The sequence below is a fragment of the Branchiostoma floridae genome, chromosome 6 (genome assembly GCF_000003815.2).
Source record: "Branchiostoma floridae strain S238N-H82 chromosome 6, Bfl_VNyyK, whole genome shotgun sequence".
Classification (NCBI taxonomy): domain Eukaryota; kingdom Metazoa; phylum Chordata; class Leptocardii; order Amphioxiformes; family Branchiostomatidae; genus Branchiostoma; species Branchiostoma floridae.
The window spans coordinates 19,412,782-19,426,070 of NC_049984.1; the positions used below are offsets into that span (position 1 = coordinate 19,412,782).

At 42.2% G+C, this 13,289-nt stretch overlaps 2 protein-coding genes across 2 annotated transcripts; both read left to right on the forward strand.

Annotated features, from left to right (window-relative positions):
• The first annotated feature begins 40 nt into the window (after nucleotides 1-40).
• On the forward strand, nucleotides 41-7,170 carry LOC118417016 (chondroitin sulfate synthase 1-like). Its single transcript, XM_035822340.1, has 4 exons — nucleotides 41-944; nucleotides 4,698-4,836; nucleotides 5,845-5,957; nucleotides 6,286-7,170. The coding sequence occupies exons 1-4, from the start codon at nucleotides 381-383 to the stop codon at nucleotides 6,481-6,483; spliced, it is 1,014 nt and encodes a 337-aa protein (XP_035678233.1). The 5' UTR covers nucleotides 41-380; the 3' UTR covers nucleotides 6,484-7,170.
• Nucleotides 7,171-10,926: 3,756 nt separating this feature from the next.
• LOC118418291 (interleukin-17D-like) lies at nucleotides 10,927-13,066 on the forward strand. Its single transcript, XM_035824143.1, has 3 exons — nucleotides 10,927-11,168; nucleotides 11,503-11,595; nucleotides 11,967-13,066. The coding sequence occupies exons 1-3, from the start codon at nucleotides 10,937-10,939 to the stop codon at nucleotides 12,197-12,199; spliced, it is 558 nt and encodes a 185-aa protein (XP_035680036.1). The 5' UTR covers nucleotides 10,927-10,936; the 3' UTR covers nucleotides 12,200-13,066.
• The last annotated feature ends 223 nt before the right edge of the window (nucleotides 13,067-13,289 follow it).

The following is a 13,289-nucleotide window of genomic DNA, read 5'->3' on the forward strand; positions in this document are numbered from 1 at the left end:
AACCGGGATCACGGCTCCACCTAAATCTCATCTATTCCAATCTACCTCATGGCGGAGGTCTCAATAATCTAAAAGCAGCCAGCTTGTTTCACCCCACATTGTTCCTGTCGATAAGATGGATGTAAACCGTTAGAGTCTGTTTCGCCCCACGGCAAGTCACTGAATAACCGTCGTTTATTTCAGGTACCCAGCCATTAAACTTGACGTTTATGTTCCTGACGGCAAAAAATACGCGCTAAAAGCATTTTCTAATACCGCTGATCAATAAGAGTCTGCGGTCACACGGTACAGAGTGGCACTGTACGTATCAAAACATCGGGCATCATTTCTAGTGCTTCCGTCGTAGTAAATCCTCCCCCAGCGCACGGAGTTCCACAGCCATGGAGGCGGCAGGCGGTGTGGTCTGTCCCGGCAGGCGGGTTCGGCGCTGGTACGCCAGCCGCTCCGTCCGCCATTTTGCGACTTTCGGTGTCCTTCTAACTCTGTTGGTGGGGCTACAGCTTCGATTCTTCAAGAAGTCTAACCCCCGAGAGTTCAACCATGCCAAGACGCGCGGAGATGGTGAGTTCGTACAGGTTCTACGAGATGCGCCAGATCTCAAGTGCAAAGTCAGGTACCCTCTGCATGTCTCCGTCATGACGTCACGCGGAAGAATGCCCACCTTTGCGGCAGCTGCGCACAGCACCTGGGCCAGGGGGAGCGAGCAGGCATTTGTGGAATTCTTCCTTCCCAAAACAGCCGAACTAACGACAAACGACAAGCGGCCTGGGCTGCCTGCAGTCGTTTTGAGTGATGAGTCCACACTTGTAGATGTGCCGATACTGCGCTACTTGTGTAAATGGCGGGAAGACGACTTTGACTGGTTCCTAGTGACAGATGACCAGGCTTACGTTCGGCTGGATTCTGTCGTAGATTTCCTCAGACAAATGGACAAGACGGAAGCGGTATGTATGCGTCTTCACGAATATTAGATAGAAAGAAATGAAACGCGGATTGCAATGTATCATTCTGGAAACTCTAGAATTAGATTAAGTTTCAAGAAATGAAATAAATCATGCATGCAGGAAGGTTTGCGAACGGTGAGGTCAACCTTGTCGATGTGGTATGGTGCCATATAAAATCGCATTAGAATTGTTTTATTCTACTAATTCTTTATTGCAGACGTGGCCCCTATATGCCTACAACCTCCTTGCTTGTCAGTAGTAAAAAAAACAGAATATATACATCAAATACAACATAGATGCATAGAAATATATTTAGCACTTGATATACTCAGATGAGTGGAAGAGCCGATATACACTGTTAACTCCATCTGGCACCAAAAGTATCAGTCTTTGCAGATTCTTCGTAAATTCATGATTATGCGACATTTGCATAGGACATCGTATGGAATTCCATAGCTGCGAACCTAAAAATTGTGAACGATGTGCTGTGGTTTTCCTCACAACAGTAAGTGTAGGTTATATTTTGGTATTTGTACTTATCTGGGGAGCCAATACTATTATCATCACTTAGTCTATCATTGGTATTTCGCATTCTGAGATACAAAAATGAAGTAACAAACTCTGAACACTCCCCAGACAGTTATCCACGAGACACGCTGTGTGCATTGCTACACCCAATATTTATGCCTCAACGAGCTTTTACTCTCATGACAAAGCTCCTACGACTTTTCCGATGATTGAATCGCCACAAAACATACAGATGTACGACCGAACACTCAGCCTTGCCAAATATGGAGGTCTGCATCAGGTAGAGGTAACCCCAGGTCAGAGGACTGTCCCAAGTGCATCTGACAGCATCATCTGTTCACCGATATGGTTCTGGCCTTGGCGGGGTCATATTCTTGCATCCCGGGTGCCACAATGGATGGAGACTCGACTATAACACTCTCCTAAAAAGCTTTCCCTGAAAAGAAAGTTTCGTAAAGCTTTAGTGTGGATGAGAAGATCGTGAAAAGACTTTGGGTAAAATTACTAAATCAGTACTTTCTGCACATGAAGATCATAGATAGGAATTCACACAGCTACATGTATCGTGTATTGAAAACGTGTCATCCTCAATTTTAGCATCAATTTGTACAGGACGATTAAAGCATGCAACAGATAACGATTATAAAGGGATTCAATAGCCTCATATCTTTGTCAATTAGGGCTATGTCCACTGGACAGGTTCGTTGAACTTGAAGGTTTGAAAAATTACAGTACATCACAAGAGAAGTGCCCATTTGATAAGGCACAGGGAGGAAGGGGCACAATCTCAAATTCACTGACCTGTGAGCCTTGTAAACGTAACTTAAAGGTGGTATCTCACTGCACTTGGGGCACCGGTGCGACACTGCGGGGTTCGTTCACTGAGGCACTGTTGTTTATTTTCGCCGATTTTGTTTTAAATAATCTAAATATTGCGTAATACGTATGACTCAGAAGACAACAAAATACACAAAACGTAAGAAAATTCGTTCTTTATCTCTGAAATTCGTTGAGTAATCTTTCGAACCCCGCAGTGACGCACTGGTGCCCCAAGTGCAGTGAGATACCACCTTTAGCGAGAGAGGCCCATGTCATATAGCTCACTTCCACAACTTAACTTTCTGTGACATAAATATCAGAAACATCATGGCAGAATCAGATCTTAGCGCGGAATACACACCGAGTTTTACACTCTCTGTTCCAAGACTGTTTGATGTTAAGGACTCATAAACTAACCGCAGGGCTTTTTGGACACATGATACGATCGTATCGATGCGTAGTCGGTCTGAGTATCGATCCATCTGCAGCTCCTGTGGAACTTTAGTTATGAGGTGATTAATCTACACAATAAGCCTAATGAAACACGCTTAGATGATATTGCAGTATACTTTACTCTTGATTACTGTGGTATAGAATTTTTGGAGACACGCGTCTCAAATATTAAATCGATATCGTTGCAGACAAAATTACAAATGCATGCAATATAATACTGGTATTTGGCATGGATTTTGACTCCTGTCCGAAAGATGCATTTTGATACTAGTAGTTGCTGAAATGCATTTTGGATCCTCCAACTACATCGCGCCAAGTTCTAGAGAGCGTGTGCTTTAAAGGCGTAACCTTTATCCGCAGGGTAACCTATATTCGTTGTGTTTACTCACACGGTATTTATTTGTTTATTTATTTACCAGGGTAAGCACCCATCAGTGGCTAACACTGCTTTTCATGGAGGCCCTGGGTACACATGCATCCATGCATGCAATACAACATTTACATAGTACAACAAATCGTCAAGAACAAAATATTACGGGATATCAAGTCGACAGACGGTGGTTTCCAGTTGTAATATGTTCAAACTATTCAAGTTTGAAGCTATCGTCCGTCGACTTGATATCCCGTTTTTGAAAGCAACGGATATAGGTTACCCTACGGATAAAGGTGAACTAGCGCCAAGGTGCACTCCCACCGCACTTGTGTCAAGCTTGCGTCACTGCGGGGTTCGAAAGATACTCAAAGGAATTTCAGAGATAAAGAACGAATTTTCTTTCTTTTTGTTTATTTTGCCGTCTTCTAAGTCATACGTTTACGTATTACGCAATATCAAAATTATAAAAAAATTGGAGAAAATTACAAAACAGTGACGCAGTGAACGAACCCCACAGTGACGCAAGCTTGACACAAGTGCGGTGGAAGCGCATCTTTAGATCTCTTACTGTTATATCCACTGACCCTTGTTGGCAAAGTCTATATGTAGAATATGCATGAAAAGAGCAAGCTGGCGATCCCAGACTTGATATACGGCAACTTTTGTCATGCGGTGTGTGTGACTCATTCACCATTGATTTTTGTGGAGTACCCTGCCCCCTGAGGTACGGGAACTCTGACCCGTACGTCCTTATATCTCCAATATCAGATAATCTGCCGTATTTCCTGACCCGTGAGGTACAGTATTGGTGACCTTGATGTCGTCATATGATCCTATTTCTCCGATTGCAGATAATCTGACAGATACCTTGTCCTCGTAAGACACATAGTCCGTGACCCTGACGCCCCTGCGCCAGTTTAGTAGAAGGACTGCTAAAGGAGCGACTCACGGGCGACACAAGTGCAACTAACTTTAGGAGCTTTATTCCAACATGGCTGAACTGAAGGAGTCGGTGGTCGGACTAAACGTGGAGGACTGAACCAACTTGAATAGGGGTGTCAGTCTGACTACACAAAACATAAACCAAAATATGTGGCGTGATCACTTTCCTCCCATATTTCTATCTCTCTCTTATTACCTTTCACCTTCTAGCTATGACCAACTATTAACATCAGTACTCTTTCCTCCCTTCATCTCTCTCTCTCTCTCTCTCTCTCTCTCTTACAGTTCCTATCTTACTAGATGGTGTGGTCTCGAGATCTTTCCTTCCTTAACTTTCTTTCCAGATACTGTCTGTCTAGGTGATGATCTCCTTCCTTTTTTATAATTTCTCTTACATCTATTAATATCAGTGGCGCTGTGTGATGTTATGTCAAATCATAGTGAGCCGACAGGGCGAGGCGTTTGTGACAGACCTGTCCTTGGAGAGTAAGACACGTACTCCGTTCCCCTGACGTCCCTGTGTGGTCTTATCTCAGATCATAGTGAGCCGACAGGGCGAGGCGTTCGTGACAGACCTGTCCTGGGAGAGTAAGACACGTACTCCGTTCCCCTGACGTCCCTGTGTGGTCTTATCTCAGATCATAGTGAGCCGACAGGGCGAGGCGTTCGTCACAGACCTGACGTGGGAGCGGTGTGGGGTGGGGGACGCCGAGGATGTGCCGCTGACGTCACTCATGGAGGCCAGCGTCACCGTGTACAGCGGGCCTGCCGTCAGAGGTATTAAACACCAGATAAAATATGATCTTTATTGACACGGCAAAAGTACAGCGACTTTCGTAAGGTCTACATGTATAACAACTACTTACAGTACAACTAAACAAACATATATGGATATCTATAGGTATGAATAAGTCAATATATTGGGTCTAGCATGTCGTTTACACTATTGGTTCTACGGTGTAAGCATTCGTGGATATATTTGCCTACATGGCCATTTTGTTCAGGACAAAGGATACAAAAATCAAAGTTCTGCTGCAGTACCAAATGTCGCACACCAGGGGGCCCCAAATCGACCCTGACCTGCAACACCTACCCACATACCAAATATCATTACATTTACAATCCATCTAGAGGTTATAGAGTTATGGTGACCACAAATATCCTGAAACACAAACAAACAGACACACAGACAGACAAGCAGATACACCAAAAACTATACCTCCATTTTTCATGGAGGCGGCTAACAGGATGACTGATTATGTTATGACATTCTACAATTAGTAAGGGAGATCATTGTTTTCAGGTCGCCGATTGCGCCGAGGAATTACCACCGAATGAATGAAATTATTACGGAATATTGTACACAACGAGAACCTACATGTAAAAATATAAGAGTTTCTTGGTACATGTACGTGAATCCAACATATTTTTTAGAACAAAACGATTTGGGAAACACCTATAACTGGTATCTTGAGAGCTTTATCAGTACTAAATTCGCAGCATCATAACGTTCGCCTCGAGTGTACTTTCTTGTAATTGTATCATTAAATCTTCAGCTCCATTTTAGCTACAAGCCCGTTTCTAGTTCCGTATATGTCGATCTTTTATATCTGCAAATCTCCCTTTTTCATTACCAAGATAAATCACGCACTGTTGTTATTAGTCTACAAATCGGTAGGTGGCGCCTTAGGTCAAACCTGTCTGTAGTTGGCGTGGCTTATGATTAAAAGGTGATTAGATGCCCGCGCACCCTCACAGGTGATATATTTCTTATTTCCTGTGCAGGTATCTGCTCTGCTGTGGAAGGGTGCCTGTATGACTTGAACAATGGCCCATTGTACCTGACGGAGTGCCTGTCCCGATACACCGTTACCATCTGTCAGGATGAGAAGGAACAGGTAGGTGCTTACCTGTGTAGTGTACAATAAGCCTGGTGTGAAAACCAGTGCTGACGTAATATTGCAGACGCAGTTTTTCCAACATTTTCCTACAAAATTCATTGAAATCTTGCTGTAAAACGTAATGTACGACTCATGATCGGAAAACTATAGTATACGTTACTTTAACGCCTGAATCATCATGTAACGTTGATTCTTCTCCTTCGTTCCTTCCGTTTCTTTTTCTTTTTCTAAGCCTCTCTTCTTTATCAATTTTCGATCTTTGCTATATGCATTATTTTCATTTTCGCTCCCAAAATTTGTCATATGAACTTCCCTCTTCCCTCAGTACGTCAACCTGTTCTACGAAGACACGCCTCCAACATCCGGTCCAACCAACGTCACATCCGGTCCAACAACGCCGACATCACGATACGTCAATCTACTGAAGGACCATGACGTCACGAAGGCGCTGACGCTTTCTCCGATGCGATCTCCAGAAGACATCTACAGGCTCCATCAACACTTTCAACGAGTGGATTTCTAACATTGGAACTCTAGTCTGAAAAGATTTTAACACTTACTTTAACTTCGTCTAACTAGACTAAAGCCTACCGAGTTGCAACTACTTTGTCATATGCGAAAAGTAACAGAATGTCCGCTATACCAACCCAAAATGTTCTTATATACAATTTGTAATTAATTTGAAGCGCCGCAGATCTGGTATTTGTAAACTGTACCCTGTGGCTACCTGTATTGAACATAAGCCTGGATGCAAGACCCCGACCCGATCTCTATAATATCTATAGTGCAGGGTCTAACTCAAGGGGTCTGCTGTAGAATCTCCTTCGGGGCATGTTGGCCCTAGAGCCGAGGAGTTTGGCTTTATAGGCCCTGGAAACAGGCTGGGGGAACATTTACTACCAGTAGCTGACGTCAGGTAATATCTGATGAGATTTCCCTCAGGCTTGAACCGACATCCTCCGGATTTTTCCAGTTCCTTCTGAAACGGACTAGTTTGAGCACATCTGACGTCAGCTGACGCCACGAATAACGGAAATCCTTACATCTTACGCACGCAACGGCAGTAGGCATCACTTCAATATACGAGAACTCGAAAGCACCTGTCAAATAGATGACAACATGAATGTAACATTTGTCGGCGTTGTCAGAAGTGCCAGCCTACATGACGCCCACTTACCTGCACGGTCTTTTTGACAACATGTGCTTCATAGAAAAAAATAGAGGGTGTATTAAAGGCTTAAAGTGAGTAAGACTTCAGAAAAGAGAACTGAAATTTCGCGCACTAAATGTAAAGAGGTACCTCTTTGTCTCTCTGAGCTCGAAATGATGCCCGAACGTTCCTGTCTCCTCAAAAACTCCACGTCACGAGCTCTAAGCTCTGCTTTATAGACATGTAACAATGGAAATCAAGAGTTTCCTTTTGCACTTTTGTGAATCTCTTTCGTATAATTTTCATGGCTACTAGTATCTAATTTAGGTATCATTTTCTACGCCCCTCCTTCAATTTTGATGCTTCGCCGCCTACTGGGAATCAGATTATTCCTTAGAAAATAGATTATGGGCAAACTCGACGAATTTCACGTTTCATTTTCCATTTCAAGTTATAGAGTTATGGTTTGACATCTCTCTTTTTGCTTTCCAGTAGTTCCATCAGAATGATGATCACACATAGTCATGGAAGATTTTACCATGCTAACTTGCAACAAGAGATTAAAATATCAATTCTAAGATATGTCCAGGAAGATTAGTAGTGTACATTATTTTAGAATTTTATGTCACAGCTAATGGGCTAATAAAGCCTCTCAAAGCTTCTTTTGGTGTCCGGCATAATCTTCCAGGACAGATCATGTAAGTCGATAAATATTCTCTTGCTGAACTTCAAAACATTTCCCAGACCATTAGACTTAGTGAAATAGAATAGTAGTGTTGCAGAAGGCGGGGCAGTAATAGAGGAACTGTCGGCGTGTCTTGCAAGTGTCATGTGTTACAGGTCCGCGTTAGTCTATAATCTAGGACATCCAAGCTATAGTATAACTTGGGAGGGGTAGGGAATTTCCCGAGCAGCCTCGTAACCCCTGCTTCGCCCATTGAGTCAGTTAGTCGAGCTTGCTGAAACTCGATGTTTCTGACTTAGGGAGAAGAGATGCTGCTACACAGCTACAGTGAGCGAAGTTCAGTGCCTAGAAGTGGTCAATGGCCTTGCACTGAGCAAACTCGTTAAAAAAAACTATAAATTATGCTGAACGTCTTCAGTGCAACGTACATGTACTACGTTAAAAACAAGCCGGCACCTTGCTGCGTTAAACTCTCATAGTGAGCTCTTAAAATAGGTTGACGCCTTATTTAAAGGCCTACCTGTTAAAACAACAATGGTCTTTCTCAAGAAATATGACTCAGTCACTTCTTGTAAGAGACAGCGATTCCAAGAAAGAAGGGTGTGTTCGCCGACAAGGAAGAGACATGTGTTGTTGTCTGCCACCAATACCTTGCCGCGAATCTACAGTCTATTTTGGGTGTCTGGTATATAATACGGCTTACAGTACACGGTCTATGAGCAGAGTCTGTGAGTATGCATTCTATGAGAACCGGTTTTGCTATGCACTCCTGGCAGTGAGAAGACCAACCCTATCACATGTCAAGACCTTACTGTGGGCGATAGGGTTCAATCGCGTCAGAGAATGCCAGGGTACGGCGTGGCCATGGAATATTCATAAGCAAACCAGGAGGAAGGAAGTCACGAAATATGTGTCTAAAAGATCAAAGAGGTATTTAACCTCCTTGAAAAAATCCACAGTAATTTACAGACAAATTGAATTGCAAGAAAAGACTAACGTTTTTTAAATAGAAAAGTAAGGGTTACGGTAAAACTGCTCCGGGTAATTCAGACTTTTTGTCAAATGTTTATTTATCCTTCTAAATGTTTATATGAGAATCATTAAACGTTTGCAACCCTTTATTTTTTTTGATAACTATGAATCAAATTGACTTGAAATCCATGGATCCCTGCATTGAAGTAGTGTCAATCGTTTTGGACTTTCAATGTACTGAACAGGTAAAAGTTGAAATACCAATTTAATTCTAAGGCATTTTTTATTGTTGACAAATATTTTGCACCCAACTATGTATGAGTGTTTAGGTCATTCTTATCTATTAATCTAAACTATTTTGGACATGTTCCGTTAAGCGTGAGTCTCACGACCTGCCCTGTCAGGTAAATATTTGCGGCTTAAGTTAAATCACCTTCCGTAACCCACCTTTTCAGTCACGTGATCAAACACACGAACGGTAGACACGTGAACGTTATTTGCACGATGGTAAATTATTGGCGAACACGTAATTTCAACTGCCATTGACAAATACGGATATAAAATATTTTGGGAAGTAAACATAGATAACTTACTTAGTAATAGTTCCCATGGGCTCATGCCAAATGCACGTGTACAAAGAATTCTTGCACACACCCGAATTTCTTCAACCGTTTTGTTTATTTGCATGCATTTTCCAATCCTGGTTTATATGTGACATAAAAAGGTATACTGTATGTTCTTCAAACCGCACCACACCTTTCTTACACCCACGCTGACCTGTCTTTAAGAAGGAAGTTTGCAAGTCGTTTACGGTTCTTTGAGACGTATCCGATTTGTTTCCTCAAGGAACGGAGTCTTATAATAGTTATTTCCCAATTCTGCAAGTACATATAACAGGGTATTACATGTGCAAACCCCATCCAAACCTCCACTCTAATTCTTACTGAAAACAAATTACATGAAAGCATATTCTCAATGACTTGACCTACCGTGGTAATAAACGACATGTATTAGATATAACGTGGATGTTCCTGAAATACAGGTGTTTCTAGAACCCAATTTCCGCTGAACTCTCGCGGTACACTCCCTATCGCGCGAACACCACTTCGTCTTACGTCATACGTCGAAGGTTTTTTTTAAATCCTCTGATGTCACACGCGTGATGTTTTTCAAGTGAAACTGTATTGCTCAAAACTTTCCCTTCTTAAATGATTTTAAATAAGGAAACATTCTCCTCGACAAATGTAACTTAGCTGCTCTCGTGACGCGTGAAATTTCCGTTAGAAAAACAAGATAAAAGGCTGGCCTTATGGAGAATCGGCGACAGTTATACACCTGCCGTAAGAGGGCGAGAGACTTAACAAGCCAACAGGACCGATACAAACATGAGGATGAGACTGGTAGGTTTTAGTCCAAATTCTTTACTTCAACTAGTCCGATTTAAGGAAAAGTATTTCTCCGAGAACGCTTTTTGTGCCCATTTATACTTAGCAGGCCTGTGGCAGTAGACAAAAATGGGACTGCATACAAGTATTTTAGAACTAGATCTCTATTTTTCATTTAGATACCCTGTGTTTGTGACAAGAGCCATGTAATAGTCTTATCGTTATGAGAAAGGAAAATGAATTTGGAAAACTTTGTAACATCATTTCATCACCGGCATATCATTACTGGGAGACGAGTTTAAGGAAAATCATTGTTATTGTTATTGTGTGGGCCGACTACTTTCTCTTCCAGCCAGGGGCTGAATTGCGAGGAGCTTACAATAGGTGGGGCTAAATTTTAAGGGTATGGAGCGAGCTGCCATTCGGCGCCACTCAGGTGACCTCAATACGACAGTAATTGTCCCAGGTGCGGCCATGGGACTGTAGGTTTTGAACCACTCACACCGGGAAGGACTCCTACTTTCGATAAGTGTGGTGGGGTCTTTAACTTGCTCGAGGTGTGGCTCTCCTCAAACACAGGACCTCCATTACGACTGTTCGCTACCATAGAATATTTTTGGTTCTTCTTCTACAGTTGTAGTCTGTGTAACGCAAACTACGCTATCCGGAGCTTGTAGACTCCTGGACGCGGCAATGTAGGACGGGCCTAAGAAGCGCGATTAAATCAGGCTTCTACAGTTAGTGACCAATTATATTCTTCTCTCCGCAGACTGTTGTGATAGTGATGGTGCTTGTGATCATGCTAGCGGCAGAACAAGAGGCGCGGGGCGCTAGAAAGCGCGGGAAGGGCAAGATTGCCAAGAAGACGAGGCCGTGTAGGAAGGAGAGGAACAGGCAGTGGTGCAACAAGGACAACGTCGAGGAAATGCTCAAGAATCACACGGCTGTGCATAAGGAAAATATCAAGAAAGCGCTGGAAGAAACAGAACAAGAAACCTGCCCAGCAGGGGAAAGAAGTAACGTTCATATTTTCACTTTTTGCTTTGTGGTTAGTATTTGGGTAAGAATAGGTAGGATGATAATCTCTAAGCAGATATTAAGGTGGCATTAGATAGTATCATAAGCTTCGAAGCCATGCATGCCAATCACAATGAAACTCTTCTGTCGGCTAAACTTCTTCCCAAGTTTATGCCACAGCAAGATCTGCTTGGAGATTGGTAGGATGACACATCAAAGATGAAGCATTTTGATCACAAACAGTATGCATTTTTTCATTCCCTACCAGCATTTTCACCCTTCTCTGACTCATATCAGATACAGCAATATAAAAATAATCTTTTGACGTTACAGATCTCAGAGATGATGACAGCAGAGACCCGAACGAGAGATCTCTGTCTCCCTGGACTTACGTCAAAAACGAATCCGCCAACCGGATTCCGGGCAGTAAGTATCTCAGGAAAAATACTTGTCACATCGAAGAATCATAAAATTTAGGTTGAGATTTTGTGCACGGTTTTACAGTAGTATGCAGATTTATGTTTGCGTGTTTTAGAAGACCATTCGCTCGTTCATACCCTTGAAGTGAGAGGCACATAGAGCAACAAGTTTCCTTGTTGTTTCAGTAGCACCAAGGAGGTTTTATAAAAGTTTTATAAATCCTCCTTGGTTGCAGGGTATGATTTTACAGGGAGGGGTTGCTATCGGTTTGGGATTTGGGGATTTCATGCAGTTAACAGAAGTGTGCGTTAGTCCGTTGTGCAACTAACAGGCTTCTACTGTACTAGTATGTTGACCGGCTGATGTTTTCTCTTTAGCGTATGTCGAAGCGAAGTGTCTCTGTGACGGGTGCCTTATCTATGGAAAGGATGGCGTCTCGGTGGAAAACAGCAAGGACTATGAAAGCCTGCCTATAAAGACCAGCCTCCCTATCCTGACCAGGTACGACTGTAAGGGGAAGAAGTGTCGGGAGAGGCTGGAGATCGCCCAGGTTACCGTAGGCTGTGTGTGTGCCACTCGGAAGCGTGCAACTGTTCCACCGAGCCAGTGAAATAGCTGGCCGATGTTCATCCACACTAGTTCATCTTTATCCGCGGGGTAACCTATATCCGTTGCTATATTAAACTGCAATATTTTAAGATATTGGAGTATTACTATTTCAAATATTGCAGTTTAAAACTACCTTACGTCAACTTGATATCCCTAAGCACCCTGTTTTTAAAAACAGTAGATATAGGTCACCCCACGGATAAAGGCGAACTAGCGTTAACGTTACCTTTTGTTATGCAGTAATCAGGAATTGACGTAACGTTATAGTCATCTTTATGTCAGATTTGTAACAAAATGAATGGAGGAAATATCTGGACGATGTTCATTCACACTTGGTGTGCTTAATTTGCAACAAGTTTAAAACTATAGTAATACGGTTCTAACTTATAGTCATGTAGTTACGTAACTTTCAAGAATTGGCGTAATGCTATAGTCATCTGTAAGTTTGGTTTGTATCAAAATGAATGGAGCAGATATGTGAACGACAAAGTTACCGAGATAAGTAATTTGCTTAGTAAATTTTGTTCATGATATATCATAGATTGTTTTTCCAAAAAATGACTCGTACTAAAGGTACGCAAATATGCCACTGTACCTCCCTATGGGAATATTGTTGATATTTGTAAAATATCATGAGAAAATTGGAGTTATTGCGGCACAAATGATAGCTCGTTAGCAAAGCATTGTAGCACAGAGAACGTTGTATAACGTTATGTTACTTGTTTTACATATTATGCGGAAAAGTGACAACATAAAAACTATCCAACATTTTTCTGTCTTAGTTCGTGTACCTGCCATGTGCGTATTGCAAGAAATAAGGATATGCAGGCAAATATTTTAAATTCTAGTTTGATTATGTTTATACCAATCGCAGACTTAATACAAGTTCTGCTGAAAAAAAATTGTCGGCGAAATAAAGGTGTTGCTCTTTCAAACGTAAAGTGGTTTTGCTGTCATTTTCCTTCCCGAAGAAAACGTCTGGAAGGCAGTTGGCTACTTGTCTATAGTCTTTGAGGATAAAACTTGAGAAAACGTAATGTCTACACACAGAAAGTCGCCTTAAATGTTTAGACCTCATGGCCAACTAAAGA

Excerpts from the sequence above, each read along its gene's own strand:
- LOC118417016 (XM_035822340.1), top strand. The coding sequence starts at position 381 with ATGGAGGCGGCAGGCGGTGTGGTCTGTCCCGGCAGGCGGGTTCGGCGC. Across the intron at positions 945-4,697 it reads AAATGGACAAGACGGAAGCG|ATCATAGTGAGCCGACAGGG; the intron begins GTATGTATGCGT and ends GTCTTATCTCAG. Across the intron at positions 5,958-6,285 it reads GTCAGGATGAGAAGGAACAG|TACGTCAACCTGTTCTACGA; the intron begins GTAGGTGCTTAC and ends CTCTTCCCTCAG.
- LOC118418291 (XM_035824143.1), top strand. The coding sequence starts at position 10,937 with ATGGTGCTTGTGATCATGCTAGCGGCAGAACAAGAGGCGCGGGGCGCT. Across the intron at positions 11,169-11,502 it reads CTGCCCAGCAGGGGAAAGAA|ATCTCAGAGATGATGACAGC; the intron begins GTAACGTTCATA and ends TTGACGTTACAG. Across the intron at positions 11,596-11,966 it reads CGCCAACCGGATTCCGGGCA|CGTATGTCGAAGCGAAGTGT; the intron begins GTAAGTATCTCA and ends TTTTCTCTTTAG.